This window comes from Equus przewalskii, chromosome 2 (assembly GCF_037783145.1).
Source record: "Equus przewalskii isolate Varuska chromosome 2, EquPr2, whole genome shotgun sequence".
In the NCBI taxonomy this organism is placed as follows: domain Eukaryota; kingdom Metazoa; phylum Chordata; class Mammalia; order Perissodactyla; family Equidae; genus Equus; species Equus przewalskii.
In genome coordinates, this window is record NC_091832.1 from 112,838,061 (window position 1) to 112,855,459 (window position 17,399).

General features: G+C 41.7%; 1 protein-coding gene across 50 annotated transcripts in view; it reads right to left on the minus strand.

Moving 5' to 3' along the window:
• Positions 1 to 2,286: 2,286 nt before the first annotated feature.
• The window catches only part of ANK2 (ankyrin 2), a 619,163-nt gene continuing 604,050 nt past the window's right edge, over positions 2,287 to 17,399 (minus strand). For 23 of the 50 annotated variants that reach the window (XM_070609318.1, XM_070609330.1, XM_070609316.1 and 20 more), the window contains 8 exons: positions 15,166 to 15,454; positions 13,179 to 13,467; positions 10,752 to 10,844; positions 10,166 to 10,249; positions 9,890 to 10,054; positions 8,672 to 8,854; positions 7,190 to 7,281; positions 2,287 to 4,560 (listed from right to left, as the gene is read on the minus strand). In XM_070609318.1, the coding sequence (XP_070465419.1) occupies positions 4,377 to 4,560; positions 7,190 to 7,281; positions 8,672 to 8,854; positions 9,890 to 10,054; positions 10,166 to 10,249; positions 10,752 to 10,844; positions 13,179 to 13,467; positions 15,166 to 15,454 (1,379 nt within the window). In that variant the 3' untranslated portion in view covers positions 2,287 to 4,376. The remainder of the gene's footprint in view (positions 4,561 to 7,189; positions 7,282 to 8,671; positions 8,855 to 9,889; positions 10,055 to 10,165; positions 10,250 to 10,751; positions 10,845 to 13,178; positions 13,468 to 15,165; positions 15,455 to 17,399) is intronic. The other 27 variants (XM_070609350.1, XM_070609347.1, XM_070609363.1 and 24 more) reach the window with 5 other exon arrangements.

Sequence of the window (17,399 nt, forward strand, 5' to 3'; positions counted from 1 at the left end):
GGGCTCCATAACCAATGGCCTCCAAGGACACATAGGCCACCATGGCACTTCTAGCTGAAGGGAGGACACATGAGGCAGGACTTGCGGCCCTGCCCTGCCGCCTGGTGTGGCGAGAGGGTTCTGAGGCGAGGATTCTCTCTTATTTTACTATGAGGGAATTATGCTCCAGAGGAGGAACTTCCGCAAAGTCACATCAGTGTGGACAGAGCTGGAGTAGTTCCACTTCAGTCTTCCTGCAAGAGCACCTGTTTAACCGTCGTGTCATATTGCCTCACTGGAACGTTTCAAGGGCTTACCAACCAAACCTTTCCAGTGATTGAAGGATGACAAATACCCCTGTCAAATGTCTCGTCTGCCATACACCCCAGCTCTACCCAAGGATACTCATGCGTGTCGTTTACTCCAGACCACGGAGCTAGTTTAAAGCAAGGGAGTAGTTTTGTTTTTCCCAGGAAGTGTAGTATAACCAAAAAAGCATATTTTAGTTTGTGTGCAGGAGTTGGGAATGAAGGTTTTTCTTATGATATTTGAAAGATTTTCTTAAATGTTCTATTATTACAGCAAGAAAAAGTGTATTATGTATTTACTTGAGGGACTCATTCTAAGATTGTAATTCTAGCTTTAATTAGATCAGAAAGAGAAATCCTACCTTGACGAAAGGAGACGACAGTTTTTCAGCAAGGAGTGGCAACCGAAGACAAAGACTTTCAAACAACTTCTTTTTTTATAGCATAATGAAAACGAGCAGACCATGTGTATTCCATTACGTAAGAAAACCTTGTAGCGATTTTGGTTCTCATTAAATTTTGTTGAACTTCCCTTTATCTGTTTTACTCATGTGCTGTCTGCTTGCCCACACCCAGACCCTCCGTGCCGACATAAATCGAATGACACCAGCAGCCTAAGTTCATTCAATTCAAGCCTGTTTCAATGTGCTTGTCTGTATTTGCTCGTCTTTATGACTAATGCAAGTCATTTACGAGAGGAGCATCATCTTCCCGCGGTCTGAGGGTTCCCACCATCCCAGATTTTAAATACGGTTCTGTAAAGGGTGTATGACTCACTGTTCATTTTTTTAATGGGGTTTGCACACCACCTAATTAACCATGAGAAGACATTGAATACTCTCTGTTGCTTCAATCTCCTTAATCAAACCCAAGTCACTGGAAGCCCAGAGCTCCTGTTGACGGAAAGCACAGCTCCTGAAGCCCATGAGAGGAGGGAGAGCTACACACATCCTACTACAGAAACACTTTTCAACTTTGGCTCTACTTCCTTTGAAAAATTTCAAGCAGAATTGGTACTTGAATTTTGGAAGATCTTGTAAATCAACCAGGCAGATGGGACAGATCCTGTGAGCTTCCTATCTCACACTAGATAAGATTTAAATAAAGCCAATTCCATAAACCGAGCCTTTTTATTTTTGCAGTAAAAATATATTATAGCAACACTAAAGGGATTTTGTTTTTTGAAAAAAAAAAGTAACCTCTCCAAATACAACTGATTTCACTTTTGCACATTCCTGCCCTGTCTTTATTTATATTAATGTATCCATTTAATTTCTAATTCCTCTTCTCAGGCTATAAGAGATAAATAACTCCCACCCACCCAGTGAAATGCTGTTCCCAAAGGCAGGGCTGATTCTGAGAGCTAGCGTCTTATAGGAGAGAGCTGAAAGGGGCCCTGCCTCGTGGGCTCGCTGGGCTGCCGAACCCTGGCTACCCTCTCCTCATCTCCCTCAGGCCCCTGGATGCCTAGTGCTCATTTACTACTGGCCATCTCAAAACGAAAAATAAATCTTTGTTTTTCTCCCTTTTTTTGATTGGCCCCGAGCTAACGTGAACATCTGGTGCCAATCTTTCTTTTCCTCCTTCTTCTCCCCAAAGCCCCACAGTACATAGTTGGATATTCTAGTTGTGGGTCCTTCTAATTGTGGCATGTGGGATGCTGCCTCAGCGTGGCCTGATGAGCGGTGCCATGTCCGTGCTCAGGATCCAAACCAGCAAACCCCTAGGCCACCGAAGGCGAGCACACGAACTTAACCACTCAGCCAGCCCCTGTTTTTCTTCCTTTGAATGACAATAAAAGTTCTTTGATGGCAAGGACAAAATCTATTCATCCCAGTGCTTAACACGATGTTGGACCCAGCATGTTCAGTTACCAAATAAAAACAACAACAAAGGCAATTTGTTCTTTCTTTTGGCTTCAAATCTATGTTGTCTCTTTAATAATCTCGTTTCTCCTGAAATCACAGATTAGTGATAAAGAAGAACAAATCACTGTTGCCACATTTAACACTTGTACATTTTATTTAATTAAATCAGCCATTGTACACATTGCAGCTATGTATTGTTAGTGTTGTATTTTTTTCCATTAACTAATACATGCCCTCATAGATATATTCACTTAGTGTTATCACCATGGGAACAAGATGCTGATTCATCAACTGAAAATTCACTTCTTCTCACAGTATTCAAGTTTTTTGATTACACAGCAAAAATCAAAATCAAAAAAAAGGTGAATAACCATTATGCTGTTACACAGACATCATCTGCACTGCAAAGAACACAACAGAAATGCTTTTCTTGAGCTCCAGTGAAGGTTGTAACAAGAAGGCCATGGTGTGTCCCAGAAAGTTTCACCACGGGCCTCTCTCATTCTGGCTGCCAAAGAATGCTTGATTTCCTATCCAACTGCCAAAAAGTGCTAGCCTGTGAGGCTTCGAGAGTCGGCTTGTGGGAAACCTCCCTCCCAGGAAATTTTCTCTCTTGGCAACGTTCCTTGAAAATGATGAAGTGCCATTGTTTGTCCCGTTTGTTTTTGACATTCGGGGCAATGAGTCATTTTTTGCACAACAGGAAAAGACCAGATAGGAGTGGAAAACGTTCAATCCTTGGAGGATGGACTCTGGTGTGTGTGTTGTTTTTTTTTAAATTTCATCTTCATTGAATATACTTTTCTTTAACAAATAACTGATTCAAAATGTATACCGTTTATATGAATATATTTGTGAATATATATATATGTTAAAATGCTACACAGCTTCAACCACTAGAGGAATAAGGAACAGGACGTGGAACTCACTCAGATTATTAAAGTCCCTTCTTTGAAACAAACGAACAGGAAAGTGCACCAACGCACTTAAGAGTTTCCAAGGGAGTTTGGATTTCAAATAAATAAACCAAAAATTTTAACCAAAACCAAATTTTTAAGGATTTCTCAACCTTGTCTGCAAGCTAAAAAACAGACCTAGCTGAACAGTGAAAAGTGCTTGCTCAGGGTATAAAGAATGAAAACCATTAATGTGATCAGAAGAGGGGTTTTGACTGTGGTTTTGATTTTCAAACGCTACATGCACGTATTAGAGAAGATACAAACCTGGGGGAAAAAAAAGAAGAAGCCACTCCAACACGGTGAAGGAGTTTAACCTTTTGTGTAGTGGGTAAGTCTGGTTTCCAATGAGTTATCTACAGTGCAGTGGCCAGAAGAAAGTACCACCAATAAGACAGCGTGGTTTGCTTAAGCAGCAGTGAAAACTGGGGAACTACAGTAGTTATAGCTTTTTAAAATACCCTGCCAACGTGTCCAAAATCTAAAAGACCTGAAGATGCTAGAGTGCCACAGGATGCAGTGGCTAGCAACTGAGTATCTCCTTGTCTCATTCTCTTTGCCTTCTGCTCCCTCCCTCAGAGTGGCTTTAGGAGAGTCACAAATCACGGCTGGCCAGCACCAGCAATAAGTGCTTAGTTAAGACAGTTCCTCAAGGTTATTAACCCATCTTTTAACTAGGAGCAATGGCTACTCTGGAAGTTCTAAGGACGTGGTAGTCTGAAGTGCTTCTTTTGCAGTAGAACTGTGTTATCATTCGATTGTGTTAGCAATATCTTAAGTAACCATTGTTCAGCAACTCTAGAGGCCTTTTATTCCATGATGCCCAGTGTAGTTAGGATAGGCAGTGGTTTTAATTTTAATATGTTGTTCATCTGAGCATTTTAGCTATATACATACATGGATATCCCTTGGAAGGATTCCGATATCTCATCACGTGAAGAGGTCTGCAGGTGAAGTTCTTCTGATCAATGGATCTTCATGGAGCTTGTGCAGGAGCAAAGAAAAATGGAGGTGGCCAGTTCCCAGGTTAGCACAGACACAACAAAGTAGTGGATACAGCATCCAGAATGAAGGATGCTATCTTTGGTCACAAATTAGCTTACAGTTAAAGAGGACGGGGAAAAACTAAAACAAGATGCAGTGTATCTGCTGAAAGTGGAAATGTCAGGGTATCCCACTAGGTCAGTTAGGTCACTCTGCTAAAGAAATGGGAAGTTGCATATTGAGCGAATGCGTGGTTTCTGGGTTGAGAATTGAGCAGCCCCTCATTTGGCCTCTTGCTTCAAGTGCTCCTTGCAGAAATGCTGAAGGAGTTGCTGGAGGTCGCGCTGGAGGTCGCCCTGGTCTAGCGCTTCTGGTACGTCCTCCAGGTGCTCCAAGTGAATGTGTTTTCCGTGCTGGTCCTTCACCACAGCCCTGCTCCGTGTACTGGCTTTACTCATTACTGTCCTGGAGGAAAGCAGACAAGAGGAGATTATGCTCTCTCTTCACTGCTAAAAGGCAGCTACTGCCTTTGGTATGGGGGTAAGCATCCCACTAAAGTACTTACTGTCTTACCTCTAGATATTTCTACACTGAGTTATCAATGTAACAACTACAGCCATTTTTTCACGTCTTTCTTTAAACATGGCTCCCCTATCTGAAACGAGTCATGAGATGTTTTTAAAGTATTCTGAAACAAGGAGTATTTTTTAACACTTTAAGAAATATTTCAAATAAAGGCAACCAAGCTTTAATATGATTTTCTCAAAAAGTAACCATACAACCATTCATGTTTTAAGTTGCACTGATATAAAAGAGCTTGGCTCATCCTGAAATAGTGATTCCATGCATACTTTCTGACAAGCTAAAGAAAAAGTTGTTAATTTAATTTGTGTAAAACACTTTAGCTGCCAGCTTAATCCTTAGAGTCACATTCTGACTTAAACTTCCCAGACTGGTGCTTACTTGAGAAAAGGGGGCTGTGATGTAACATTATATTTTGCGCTATTATTTTCCTGTATCCCTACCTGCAAATCGTTATACTGTAATTTTCATTCTCATTTCTTCTGTCTACTCTTAAATACAATTCTTCATTCCACAAAAACACGGTGAACGTGTTTTATGTGCCAGGTACTATTAATATAACAAATAAGGAAACTGAATCTCAGAGAACTGAAGCAATGCTCCAAATAAAAAATAGCACAGTTAGTATCCGTGGGGCCAGAGCCAGAAGCCATCACCCCTCTGCCATGCATCTTCACTTAGAACCCCGGAGGGATAAGCAGTTTTCGTGGCTTTACGCAGCCTTTCCTTCTGGATTCCTAGTGTCCAGGAGTCGGAGGTTCTGCTCATGGCTGCCCTTTTCATCAGGATACCTTCCAACACCTCCATGCATTTGTTAAGGTCATCCTGACTTTTAAAAAATGACTTACTCCAGCCAGAATACTTTCAGCTCACTTTTGGACATCTCTGCTTCCTTCATCCTTCTCCTCTCACGTTCTCTTACTTCCCTCTGCCCTTTGATACCACATGAGTTATTTTCTATCTGAAAGCAAACTTAACTTTGTTTCTCTTGATAGCAAGGTCAACTTTGGTTCCAATGGTTGAAATCAGATTATATTCAGCATCCATATATCGTTTTTTCCCTCAAAAAGAGATATATCTGACTGTTTCTGCCAAGAGCTAGCAGAAGCCTTTATGGCATTGGCGTCGGGGGATCAGCTTCTATCGTAGGACGACAGGCCCTGTATGTTGTGCAGGTATATGTAGATGAAGGTGTTTATGTATATGACTCAGGAAATGGAATGAATTTACTCAGATGTGTATCGGGGAGCAGTGGGTGTGATAAAATGTCTCCAGGAACGTATAAGACAAAGTGTTGCACATCGCAGACAGAGTTTATAACTAAGTAGCTGTGGAACTTAATTGAGTTGTCTGCATCCCCGGCTTCAAATTCACCAGGTGTAAATGAGAACTTTGGATTCATTGATCTCTAAATCTATTCTAATTCGAAGATCTCATGACGCTAGGGTGTGCACGGTTTATGTGGTTTCATTGGAATAACTGGTAAAAGACTTAAAAGCTGAGAGTATAAAAAGTACTGTATCCTTCATTCGTGTAGCCCATTTACAGTTCTGTGAGCAATTACACTCTTTTTAAATTCCTAGCTGCTGCTGTTTTTCACATGTGATTGGAGGGTGGAATTGCGACAGAACCTTTAATTTTACCGTTGTAATTATTATGTTCTACAGGCTAAAAATAGCTTTGTAGAGTACTATAAATGACAATCTTTCTCTTCTTTTCAATGAAATGGAAGCACAATAGTAACTTGAATTTCCATTGTGTCTTTTCACTGAGAAGCTGAGAACATTTGATGAATACTTACAGTGCTGCTGGAGGACCAGGGAGGAGCAAGAGTCAACCAAGGTCACAGCGCTGGAGTTTATGCATCAATGGGTGATGGAGACGGGGCAGAGCAGAGAGCCTGCCAGTGAGGCCCCTCATAGGCACAAAATAAGCTGGTCACTGCTTTCATGACACTTTCTTAACTTCTCAAAGCACCTAGTTTCAGCATCACTAGATTTATTCAGTTCATGGGTATCAAACTCATGCTCATGTTATTTGCTACTCAAATGCAGAATCAAGAAGCATCTTATTTAAAAAAGCAAAAACAAAAAAACAAGCATGTACTATTCAAAGTAATAATTTATTAAGACTGAGCTGAAGGCAGCTGGTCACAAGATTAATCTGCAAGCAGTTACTTAGATTCCTCTCCCTGTGCTCCCCAAACCCAACAACACATGGAAGACCCCAGCTGGCCGGTCTCAAGAAATGAGGACTTGCTGAAACCCAGGGAGTGACTGTGTCAACAGGCCTCTCCGCATCATCACACCTTATACGACCTTGAAAGCATCCAGAGGACACTACAGGCGTGACACACCGACAGACCTAGCCCTTGACAAAAGTCTTACAAAACAGGGAGAGTGGCAGTTCCCAAGGGGTTTTAGGGCATATGTAGCGGCTCTATTTTCCTTAAAAATCAGAAAAAGCTTTCAGGTGTGTTAGTTGGCAAAGCATCACTCCATGCTAACCAAACCTTTTAATTACGGATCCATCCTCTTTCAGGATTTCTCTCTCTACTAAACTGGGGGAGTGGACTTTCATGTGGCTACCTGTGTAACTCAAAGCCTGAAGTAAGAAAAAAGAAAGCAAGACAAGACCCATCTTAAACCACAGACTTTAAAATAATCGATTACCTTGCTTAATTGATAGTCGGTATAAAAAGATATACTTGAAAGGATAAACAAAAACAATTCTTGGAGCAGATCTGAGAAGTGAGTTTTAATCACATGTCTCCCATTTGTGGGGGGATCTGTTCTGTGACTCCACAGACGCTGCTGAGTAACATCCACACTGGTTGACTTATGATTTCCTCCTCGCCTCACCCCCTCCCTTTCCACAGGGGAGACCCCAGCGACAGATATAATGAGCAGAGGCAGGAACAAGCAGCAAACACATAAGGCCCAAGTGTATAACCCAGATAATTCATCTTTTGATCATCCAAGGTCACCAGTTGTCAAAATGTGAAGAACTAGAAGTATTTAAATAAGGCATGCTTTTAATATCACAACGCACTCACGTATAATCTCAATGCATATTGTGGGTATAGAAGAGGACACACAGGTAACATTTAACTTCAAAATGTTTTATAGCAAAAAATGTTTTGTAGATGTTTGCACATGCCTGTGATCCCTTAGTTGAAACCTTCGGGGCCAAATGTGTTTCAGAATTCATATTTTTTTTCCTTTCGAATTTTAGAATGGTAATATGATGCATATACTGTATGCTCTAATACCCCAGGAGCAGGGACAGCATCCTGTAATCAAACTCATTGCTATATCAACAGCAAAACATACGAATATTCACTCTAGGTGGGACAGAAAGACTCCATGGCATAGCTCCATGTCAGTTCACATTAAGCTTTATTGCCAAATCAGCTTGCTACTAACTTGTAGCATTAGTTTAGGTTTTCAGAATTTTTGGATTTTTTAATCATCATAATAGTTTGTGGACCTGCCACTGTGGACCCATCTCCTAATTATTGGAAATCAGAACTTAAATAATTATAAATGCTTGTTTTATTTATGACTATAAAATATATCTGAATTTTCTTTAATGCCTACCATTGGAAACATTTGAGAATATTAGCTAGCAAAGGTAATTTGCAACCTCCTTCTTTCTTTCCCTTATTACTTGGGAGTGCGAGTCGCTTCTGGGACTTTTAAGCAAGATGTACAATCCTGCCCCAAACTGGATGTTCTGATTTGGATTCAGCTGAAGTGAGTCCTGATCACTGGATTTTTAACAGCTCTTGAGCTGACACTGATGAACACCATAGGCCGAGGTAATGGAACCTCACTGCACGAGTTATTCAAACAGGAGCCCTCCTCTCCTGAAGGATTCTGCACCCTCCATGGATACATATACGGAATGACACAATGATAAACCATTTTCTTTTCAAGCACAGAGCAAACAGAACATACACACACACAGAAGGACAAAGGGAGGGGTTCTATACCTCTTCAAAGTCATCTTTGGCTGAAGGAAGATCAGTGGCTAAACTAGAGTCCCCCAGATGCTTCTCCATCCTCTCTCCATGTACCATGGTTGTCTTAACAACTTTGCTGACTCTACGGCCTTCCACTGGTTCAGCCTCAAATTGTGAGGAACTGGACAAAATGCTGGGCTCAGACAAAGTCACCTAGTGAATGAAGGACACACAACACACAGTTTCTGACTGCCAGAACGTAACAATGATGAATTTGTGTATGTAAACAAACAAAGCAAAACAAAAACATCTACCATGTTATATACTGGCCTTCCAGGAAACCAGCCATTTCGGAAAAGAGAAGCAGTTAGAAAAAAAAACAACCCTATAATCAACTGGTAATGTCTACATAATGACTCTATCTAGACAGCACCCAATCAATCACTTAATTAGTCACTTAAACAAAAATTAGTCAGGAAGTTTCATGAATAAGGAACTGACTGCTCAGAGCCAGGCAGACATAACAACCTATGGATGAACTCTCTTTTCCCATGTTTAAATGGTTTGCTTTGGCATTGTGAAGATAAAATTAACCCCCAAAGGAGGAACTCTCAAAGACATGAGAAACGGAACAAGTAGATTTCTAGAGGACCTCATGTGGAACATAATAAAATTTTGAGGATGTGAACGAATGCAAAATGTTGAGAATGTCACAAACCATACATCAAAGAGAGTAAACGTGTTCCTCAAAGAGGGAAGTAAAAGAGAAAGAAAGAAAACCAGAAACCAAGGAGTTTCTGGATCCTGATTTTAGGGACTCTGAAATGGAGAAGTCTAAACAGCAGATACTCATCTAAAGGTCCCTACACAAGCTGCTGTGCTGACCAGGCACAAACACCACAGTGCATTTGCACAGCATCTTGTCCTAATGTCCTGCTTGCCCCCAAATAGGATTCTAGTCTTCTAAAATTTCACTTTTGGATTTCTGCTGTGGTCAACTGTGAATTAAATGGAAAACACAAATAAAAAGGACCAAACAAGCACAATGAGTATAATGGCTACAAATCTCCTCGATGGCTATTTTTAAATTCCACAAAATCATGGGGGAAAAAAATAAATGTGTAACTAAAAGCAGACTGCCATAAAGGGGGAGAAGGGAGGTCAATATGAATAAACATCCGCCCATCTCTTTTGAGCTCTATTTTACACTTCTCCATAAAACCAGGTGGGAGAATCAGAGGACCTCACCTCCGACAGTGCGGTGTCACTCTTCAGTACAACGCGCTTGATGACTTTGGAATAGCCATCCCCCTCCTCGACGTCCACGGGGTCCTGTGGCAATCCCTGCACTGTAATCTCTTCCTTCTCTGTGCCATCCGAGGATACATACCGCTTAATGATTTTCCTCGTAACCTGAAAGATAGTTTATTCCCGCATCCTGTTTGTGAGTGACCATACCAGGGAACTGATACATTTCAAACAGCAGGTTGCAAATCAACCATGTGAGAACACATCAGACAATACCTTCTTTACCACCGTGTGTCCGTGCTCATCAATGTATTCTTCTTCTGTGACTGATTCCGGGGGTATGTCAGGCATGTCATCTCCCTAAAGAGTTAAGAGAAAAGGGTCACTTCAGTGTTTGACACCAATTCTGAGGAACGTCTCCCCAGTGTTTATCACGTGAGCGATGTTAGAATGTTAAAGGAACTGTTGAGAAGCACAGCAGAGATGCCAAATCCTGTCAGGTAGTAAGTTTAAAAGAAAAAAAACCAACTGGTGGGTAATAACATGCTTAGGAGAAGTGGACCAAAGGCAGGTAAAACTCCAAACAAACAAACAAACAAAAATGGACAAGCGCGAGGTGAGGCGGGAGGAACTGAAGAAGCTAAGTCTTGCTCTTGGTGCTCGCTCTCTTGGAGGCAGGCTGCAGATCTCACACCACTGCGTTTCCTTACAAACACAGCTTAGGAGAGTGGAGGGGTCTGCTGTTGATGGCCATGCACGACCTCAGGAGCATGCCGCGCCCTCATTGCTCTGGGTCTATCACTCCCTAAGGGTTACGGGCACAGACCCGTCCCGGACGTGCAAGTCATTTAACAGCTGGTACCTGAATGATCACTCGCCGGCGGACAACCCTGGTGGTTACCGTCGCCTCGTCATCTGAGCTGGCCTCCAGCTCACCTAATTCCTCTGTTAGCTCCTGGTGGAAGCACAGAAGCACTGTTTCGTTTAACGTGCTAAGGACTGTCTTCACTACTGGTCTCTGCTCTAGCTCACACCGGTTTCTGAAAGTTTTATGCATGCAGGCTTTGGAGGAAAAACCGGCAGGGGAAACAAGTGCATGCTAGTCTCATACTTCAGTGGGGATAGAGCTTTTTGTTCAATGAATGAAAAAAAACATTCTGGAATTCTGAGAGCTGTCTCGCCCCCATTACTTCTTGGACTTAAACTCCTGATAAATAACTGAATGTCAACACAGAACCCAAGCAGCATGAGAAATGCCTGTGAGCCACTGCCTCCGGGCTTAGACTTGGAATGGTTAGCCCAAAGGAGGAGAAACGTCTTAGGCTTGTGGCAGAACTATCTGCAGGGACTCAAAAAAATTCCCTGTCGCTATTATCCAGCCAGTAGTGCATCCCCCTGGCACCAGGGAAGGCAGGCTCTGAATAGGATGAGACTCATTTTGCAGAGAAGCTGAGATGCAGAGGCCAGTCTGATTTCATGGGTCTGGCCCAAAGCCAGAGATGGAGCTAAGAGCATAATTTTAGATTAGAACATATGTCTGAGAGCCATATATTGAATCACTCTTTCCTAACGGAATGTTATTTTTAGAAAAAGACAACTAAATTTTCTCGACGTATTTTAAAATACTGGTTATATTTCTGTATTCTTTTCTGCTAAAGGAAAACACATAAATTCTAAACAAAATTACACTTTAAATACACTCAGGAGTCTGCTGTCTAGAAATATGATCAGCAAGAAAAGTGATTGAAATTGGATCCTCAAGTCAGGGTCATGAGAAGTTAAGGGTCAAAATAGAAAGATTTAAAGAGAGAGAATTGCATATTCATCAGGAATAAGTGGAACAGACCCGGATAAAGACCGTGGAAAACAGAATGACTTATCAAAATTTACTTACATGCAGAGAACAGATTAAACAATGTGAATTATCCAGATAATTGTTTCAATTCTATACTTCAATTAGCCTATGGATTCTTAGGTTAAATTTGGTAACTTTTAAGTCCAGACAGCATCTATAAAACATTTTTACTAGAATTCATTTAAAGCCAAGAATTTGAGAGATGAGTAATTCTGTGCAAAGACAAACTTGGAATACAACTCCATTCATGGGATGAATTCATTATTTCAGATAACCGCCAAAATCACGAACAGTTCTTATCTGCCTGGTCCTCTCCTAACTGTAGCTATGATTTTAGAGAAATCCTGCTAGCAGATGTCACACTCACAGTGAACAAAAATAAATGTAGGTCTTAAGCCCAAAGATACGTTGTATCACTTTTTTCCCCAAAGTTTTAATTCATTTATATGACTCATTCTTTCCTACTAAGATGTATATTGATACTTTAAAAATTTTTTGACATATAAAATGTTTTTAAATTCTAGGAGGAAAATATATATCTAATTTAACTTATATTAAAAGTTTAGTTCAAAAAGATTCTTAAGCTTTTTTATGAGAATCATCTAGGGAGTCATGGAAAATGCAGATTCTTGTCCCCCTCCCATCCCTGGGATTCATTCTGATTCAGGAGTTCTCAAGAGGGATCACACCGCCCCCCAGTCAATGTGCAGAAATATGAACCATTGAGACCAAATTTTGAGAATCAGTGGCCTAAATGCATTTCTTAAGATGGTCTCCACCTCTCTTCACAATGTCAAAACTTACTTAATGACAAAGGAAACCCTGTGAAGCAACGTCACGCTGCTCTCAGGGTCCTGACATATACAACCAGCAAGAAGTTTAGGTACAATGTCCCTTGTCTGAGTCATTCTGAAATAAATATCAGGGGTTCTAATTTGGAAATAATCCTTCCTCTAATGAGAAAAATTTGTTTTGGGAGATAAACACAACCCAACAGCCACAGTCTTTGTGCTTATCACCTGACAGCACAGACATAGACCTAACAAGAGTGCGGGTTCCAGCACTTTCCCACGGTTACCTGAGGCTCTGTTAATGCCTCTCACTAGTCTTCATGCCTAAGGTTACTAATTTTGAAAAGCTACATCAGGTATATTGTTTCACCTCAGGGTTCATTTTTCTTAGCAACAGAGTTTTCAATTATAAAATTAGGGATTATGGTCAAGTAGCTAGAATTGGAACTGTGTTTCAATTTTTCCTCGAGTCATTGGTTCCCGGGTTTCAAAAGGGATTGGGGGCTTCATGTGGCCCAGGTTAATTAATTTGGCAAAGCTTTTTGTTTTTCAGGGAAAAATAAGCCATCAGAGAAATGGAAACTAGGAGAAGCCTTGTAGTTTTGCTACACATGGGGAAGAAAATGGAGAAGGCAAGTCTTACCTTCTGAAAAGCTGCATCTTCCTCGAGTCTTTCAAAGGCCTGTGGCTGGTCGTCAGCAGACTCCACTATCACGAGGCTAGTTTTCCGAGGACTCTCCTCCCTCTGTGCTAGGGGCTCTTCGGGTTCCTGTACGATGGGAGAGTCACCCTGCTCACTCGGCGTCGGGGTCTGGAGGTACGGCCTCTCCTCCTCAGGAGGGGTAGTAATTTCCTCAGGCGTCTTGCTGGGAGACCCAGATGCTGCCGTAGCCTTTTGAGTCTCTGACACTTCTGTCCCTGGGGTTGTCACACTGAAATGGAAAAACCAAATTATATCACGAGAACCTATGCATTTCTCTTCCTACTGAATGAAGCTAGGGAATTAGAAGAGAAGATGGAACTCATCTTCATAGGCCGTGAGAGTCAAACAGATTTTGTAAATTTGGCCAAGAAATGAAAGTTGAATAAAAATTACATGTAAGATATAGTATAGAGTTACAGCTCATGGATCTAGCATTGACTGGGAAAGATGTATTCTACAGATAAAAATTATCCTAAAATGTATTACCATGTCCTAATCTCTACAAAGCACATACATCATAATTTCATCTCTTCTTTGATAACTCAAAGTAATACTGAAGATTTGAGGAGGTTTACATAACAAAGATCTGTAGATAATTAAGGCTTTTGAAGCGAGAATCAAAATTTGGCAAAATTTAGGAAAAGCAGTATATACACCCTATTTTAATATAGTAACCATATTGTAGACAGAGGGAGTTTCTTATTTTATCTCCTGAAAACTGTATTACTTGATAGAAAGACCTGTTGACATCGAAAGTTGTTCTACTGATAGAGTTTGGAGTTATTCCAATGCAATCTTTATAATCTCAATTTCTAAATAAGAAAATTCTCTGCCTTCTGCTCCTTTTTTCTATTTATTGCAATTCTCTGTCACTCCACAGCCATGAAATGCCCAGAGTGCCTCTCTGATGTTCCCTCTTTGCCTCCCATCCTTGCCTTTGTCCTTCTCTCTTTTCCTTACTTCTTCTTTACGTTCTCACTTAAAATCTAAAGGTAGATGGGGATAGGGTGGTGACCCTGCAGAAGAAAAGATCATTTTATTACCCATTTCACCCTCATCTCAAGTTCCAGGGAGCCCAGCACAAACCTCACTTTCACGACAAAGGCCACGCTGTGACACAATCTCCTGACACACTGCTCTCAGATTTCACATCTGCTTTTCTCATGATTGGTTTTCTTTTTCTAGACAAGTGCCATTTAAACAACTCTCTGTCTCCTTTTCTTCCCTAAAGCCCAGAACTTGAGTTCTAAGCTGCCTGTGCTCTGCAGCTTGCCTTAGCCAGAAGCTCTCTAGAAGGCTTCTCTTTATTCCCCCTCCAATCCCATCCCACCTCCTCTTAATGGTCTTTCATTCTGTGCGAATAATTTGTGTTGCATTTCTATTTTACTGTTAGCCACCTCCTAGCTTTGCTGAAATATGCGAGGGCTGAATCACCTCCAGCATCGCTGTTCATACTCTGAACCAATCATAGTACAGCGGGCACGTATCAGAAGCAGAGAAGCGAAGTGTAGCAATCTTACAGGCACTAACCATGTGGTCTACATGAAATTTTATAGTTTAAACAAAGCTTTCAAAGGCATATCCTTGACCCCCAACCCTGTGAGATGAATAAGGGGTATATTATTATCATAATTCATAGATGCAGAAACGAAGACTCAAAGGGGCTTTGGGACTTGCCCAAGGTCACAGAACTGGAGGCCAGTTCAAGCAGATCTGTGGCACACATCACCATCACAATCACGTCTCTGAAATATTTTGCTTTTTTCCGTAGCTCTGGCATTTGTTATTGGTGGTTTGTTATTCGAAAACTATCTGAGAATGATTTGTATGTGCCTGTACTTGTACACACTTGTATATGCCTGGCACCCTTGCCATATTGGCTTGTTTCTTTGGCATCACATTTGACGGGCTTTCTTTCGAAACTCACAAGTACTCCTGCTGATGGTCAGGAGGCGACTTTTCAGGCAGGTCTTGCATTTTCCCTGAGAAATCCTGTTGAACTTCCTCCTTGTGAGTCTGGGGAAGGAGCTCTGTTGTTGAGCTGTCCCCATCAGTTTTGGGGATGTAATCCTGAAAAGTGGAATAACCAACAGAAATGTCTTCCTCTGAGACGATGGGAGGCTGATCACAGGGCTCGCCTTCTTTGGAAGCAGCTTGCTCTTCTTCTTTCTGCTTCTGCTGTGCCAGGCACAGCTCCTCCTGAAGCACTGAGAACCCTACAGTGGAGAGCAGTTTAAATTAAGTATTTAACTGAAGCTCACCTATATTGAATGGGTATTTATTAAGTAACTACTACATGCCACATCCTGTGATAGGTCCATGGTTACAAAGCTAAACAACACACTGTGTCTGCCTTCAAGATGCTGATCATGCAGGGGATGAGCTTAGGCAAGGAACAGTCTGTTAAATTGCAGAGCGGCTGCGCCACAGGGTCAGTCAACGAATGTGGGGGTACCCGAGTCAGGGCTAAAGAATTAGGAGAGGAAATGCAGAGGGCATGACATCTTAAGGAGACCTAATGATAAACGGGCATCAACTGCAATAGCTGAGGCACAGAATCTAAGTGGTAAGAAGAGTCAGAGTTAATGATGATAATAATGATAGCTAATACATTCTGAATATTCACTATGTGTCAGGCACTGTTCTAGGCGCTTGGCAAGTAGTAACTTGTATTAAACAACACTCTGAGGTTAGCACTCTTCTTACAGAGGGGCTCTTACACCAGGCTAAGGCGTTTCATTATATCCAGGGCAATGATGCATCATCGAAAGATTTTTAGCAGAGGTGAGACTGACATTTATCTATTTATTTATTCACTCAACAGACACATATTGATTATCAACTACGTAGCAGGTGCTGTTTAAATGGTAGATGTATAGCAGTGAACAAGATAGAAAAAGCTTCTGTCCTCAGTGAACTTGCGTTTCTGCAGATACACATACAGTTGTGATAAATTTTAGGAGAAAAGGAAACCAGGGTAAAAGTATAGAGTAAATAGGACTAGCATCTTAGATAGACTGGTCAGGAAGGGCTCCCTGGAGGAGGTGATACTTGAGCAGAGCCCTGAATAAAGTGAAAGAAAAAGGTGCCTGACGATCTGAGGGAAGAACGCTCCAGAGTGGAGGCAACAGAAAGGACCAGGGCCCAGGAGCCCGAGAATGCATAGGGTGCCCAGGGCAGAGCAAGGAGGCCAGGTGTCCGGGGCTGATGAAAGACGGAGGGAGATGGGAGATGGGGCAAGCTCTGAGGCTCTCGTGAACAGTAACACACACCATCATTTAAATCAATGAAAAGTAAGAAGCTACAGCAAGAGACTGAGGAAGAATAGCCAGTTATACAGGAAAAAACAAAACAAAACAAGAAGCGAGGGTGCTGTGGAAAGTGAGTGAAGAAAATGTTTTAGGAAGGGATGAATTTTTCGTGTCAAATGCTCCTAAGGGGTACAGTAAGATGAAGACAGTTACCCACTGGATTTGGCAATGAGGAAACGACTGGCGAATTTTACAAGACTGTTTCCTTTGAGTGGTGATGACAAAAGCCTGACTGGTGTGGATTCTAGAGACAGTTCTAGAGAGAATGGGAAGAGAGGAAGTAGATACGGGAAATTAAGACTATTCTTCTGGGGGCCAGCCCTGTGGCGCAGCAGTTAAGTGCACACGTTCTGCTTCCGCGGCCCGGGGTTCACCGGTTTGGATCCCAGGTGCGGACATTGCACTGCTTGGCACGCCACGCTGTGGTAGGCATCCCACATAGAAAGCAGAGGAAGATGGGCATGGATGTTAGCTCAGGGCCACTCTTCCTCAGCAAAAAGAGGAGGATTGGCAACAGTTAGCTCAGGGCTAATCTTCCTCAAAAAAAAAAAAAAAAGACTATTCTTCTGAAGAGATTTCCTATAAAACGGAGGAGATACAGAGCAATCATACAGGTTGATTGCATGATTGGGTAAAGGAGCTATTTGCTTTGTTTAGTTTTTAAAGACAGGGTCCATTAAAGCAGGTTTTAATGCTGTTGAGCATGGTCCAGTTGTAGAAAGCCAGAGTGGATAATTGCAGGGTTGGATAATTAGTTGGATAAAAGGGGTCAAGATCTAGCACAAAAAAAGGAATGATGGTTTTAGCAAAGCAAGGAAATTTCAGATAGGAGGGAAGGTAGAGTGTAAAT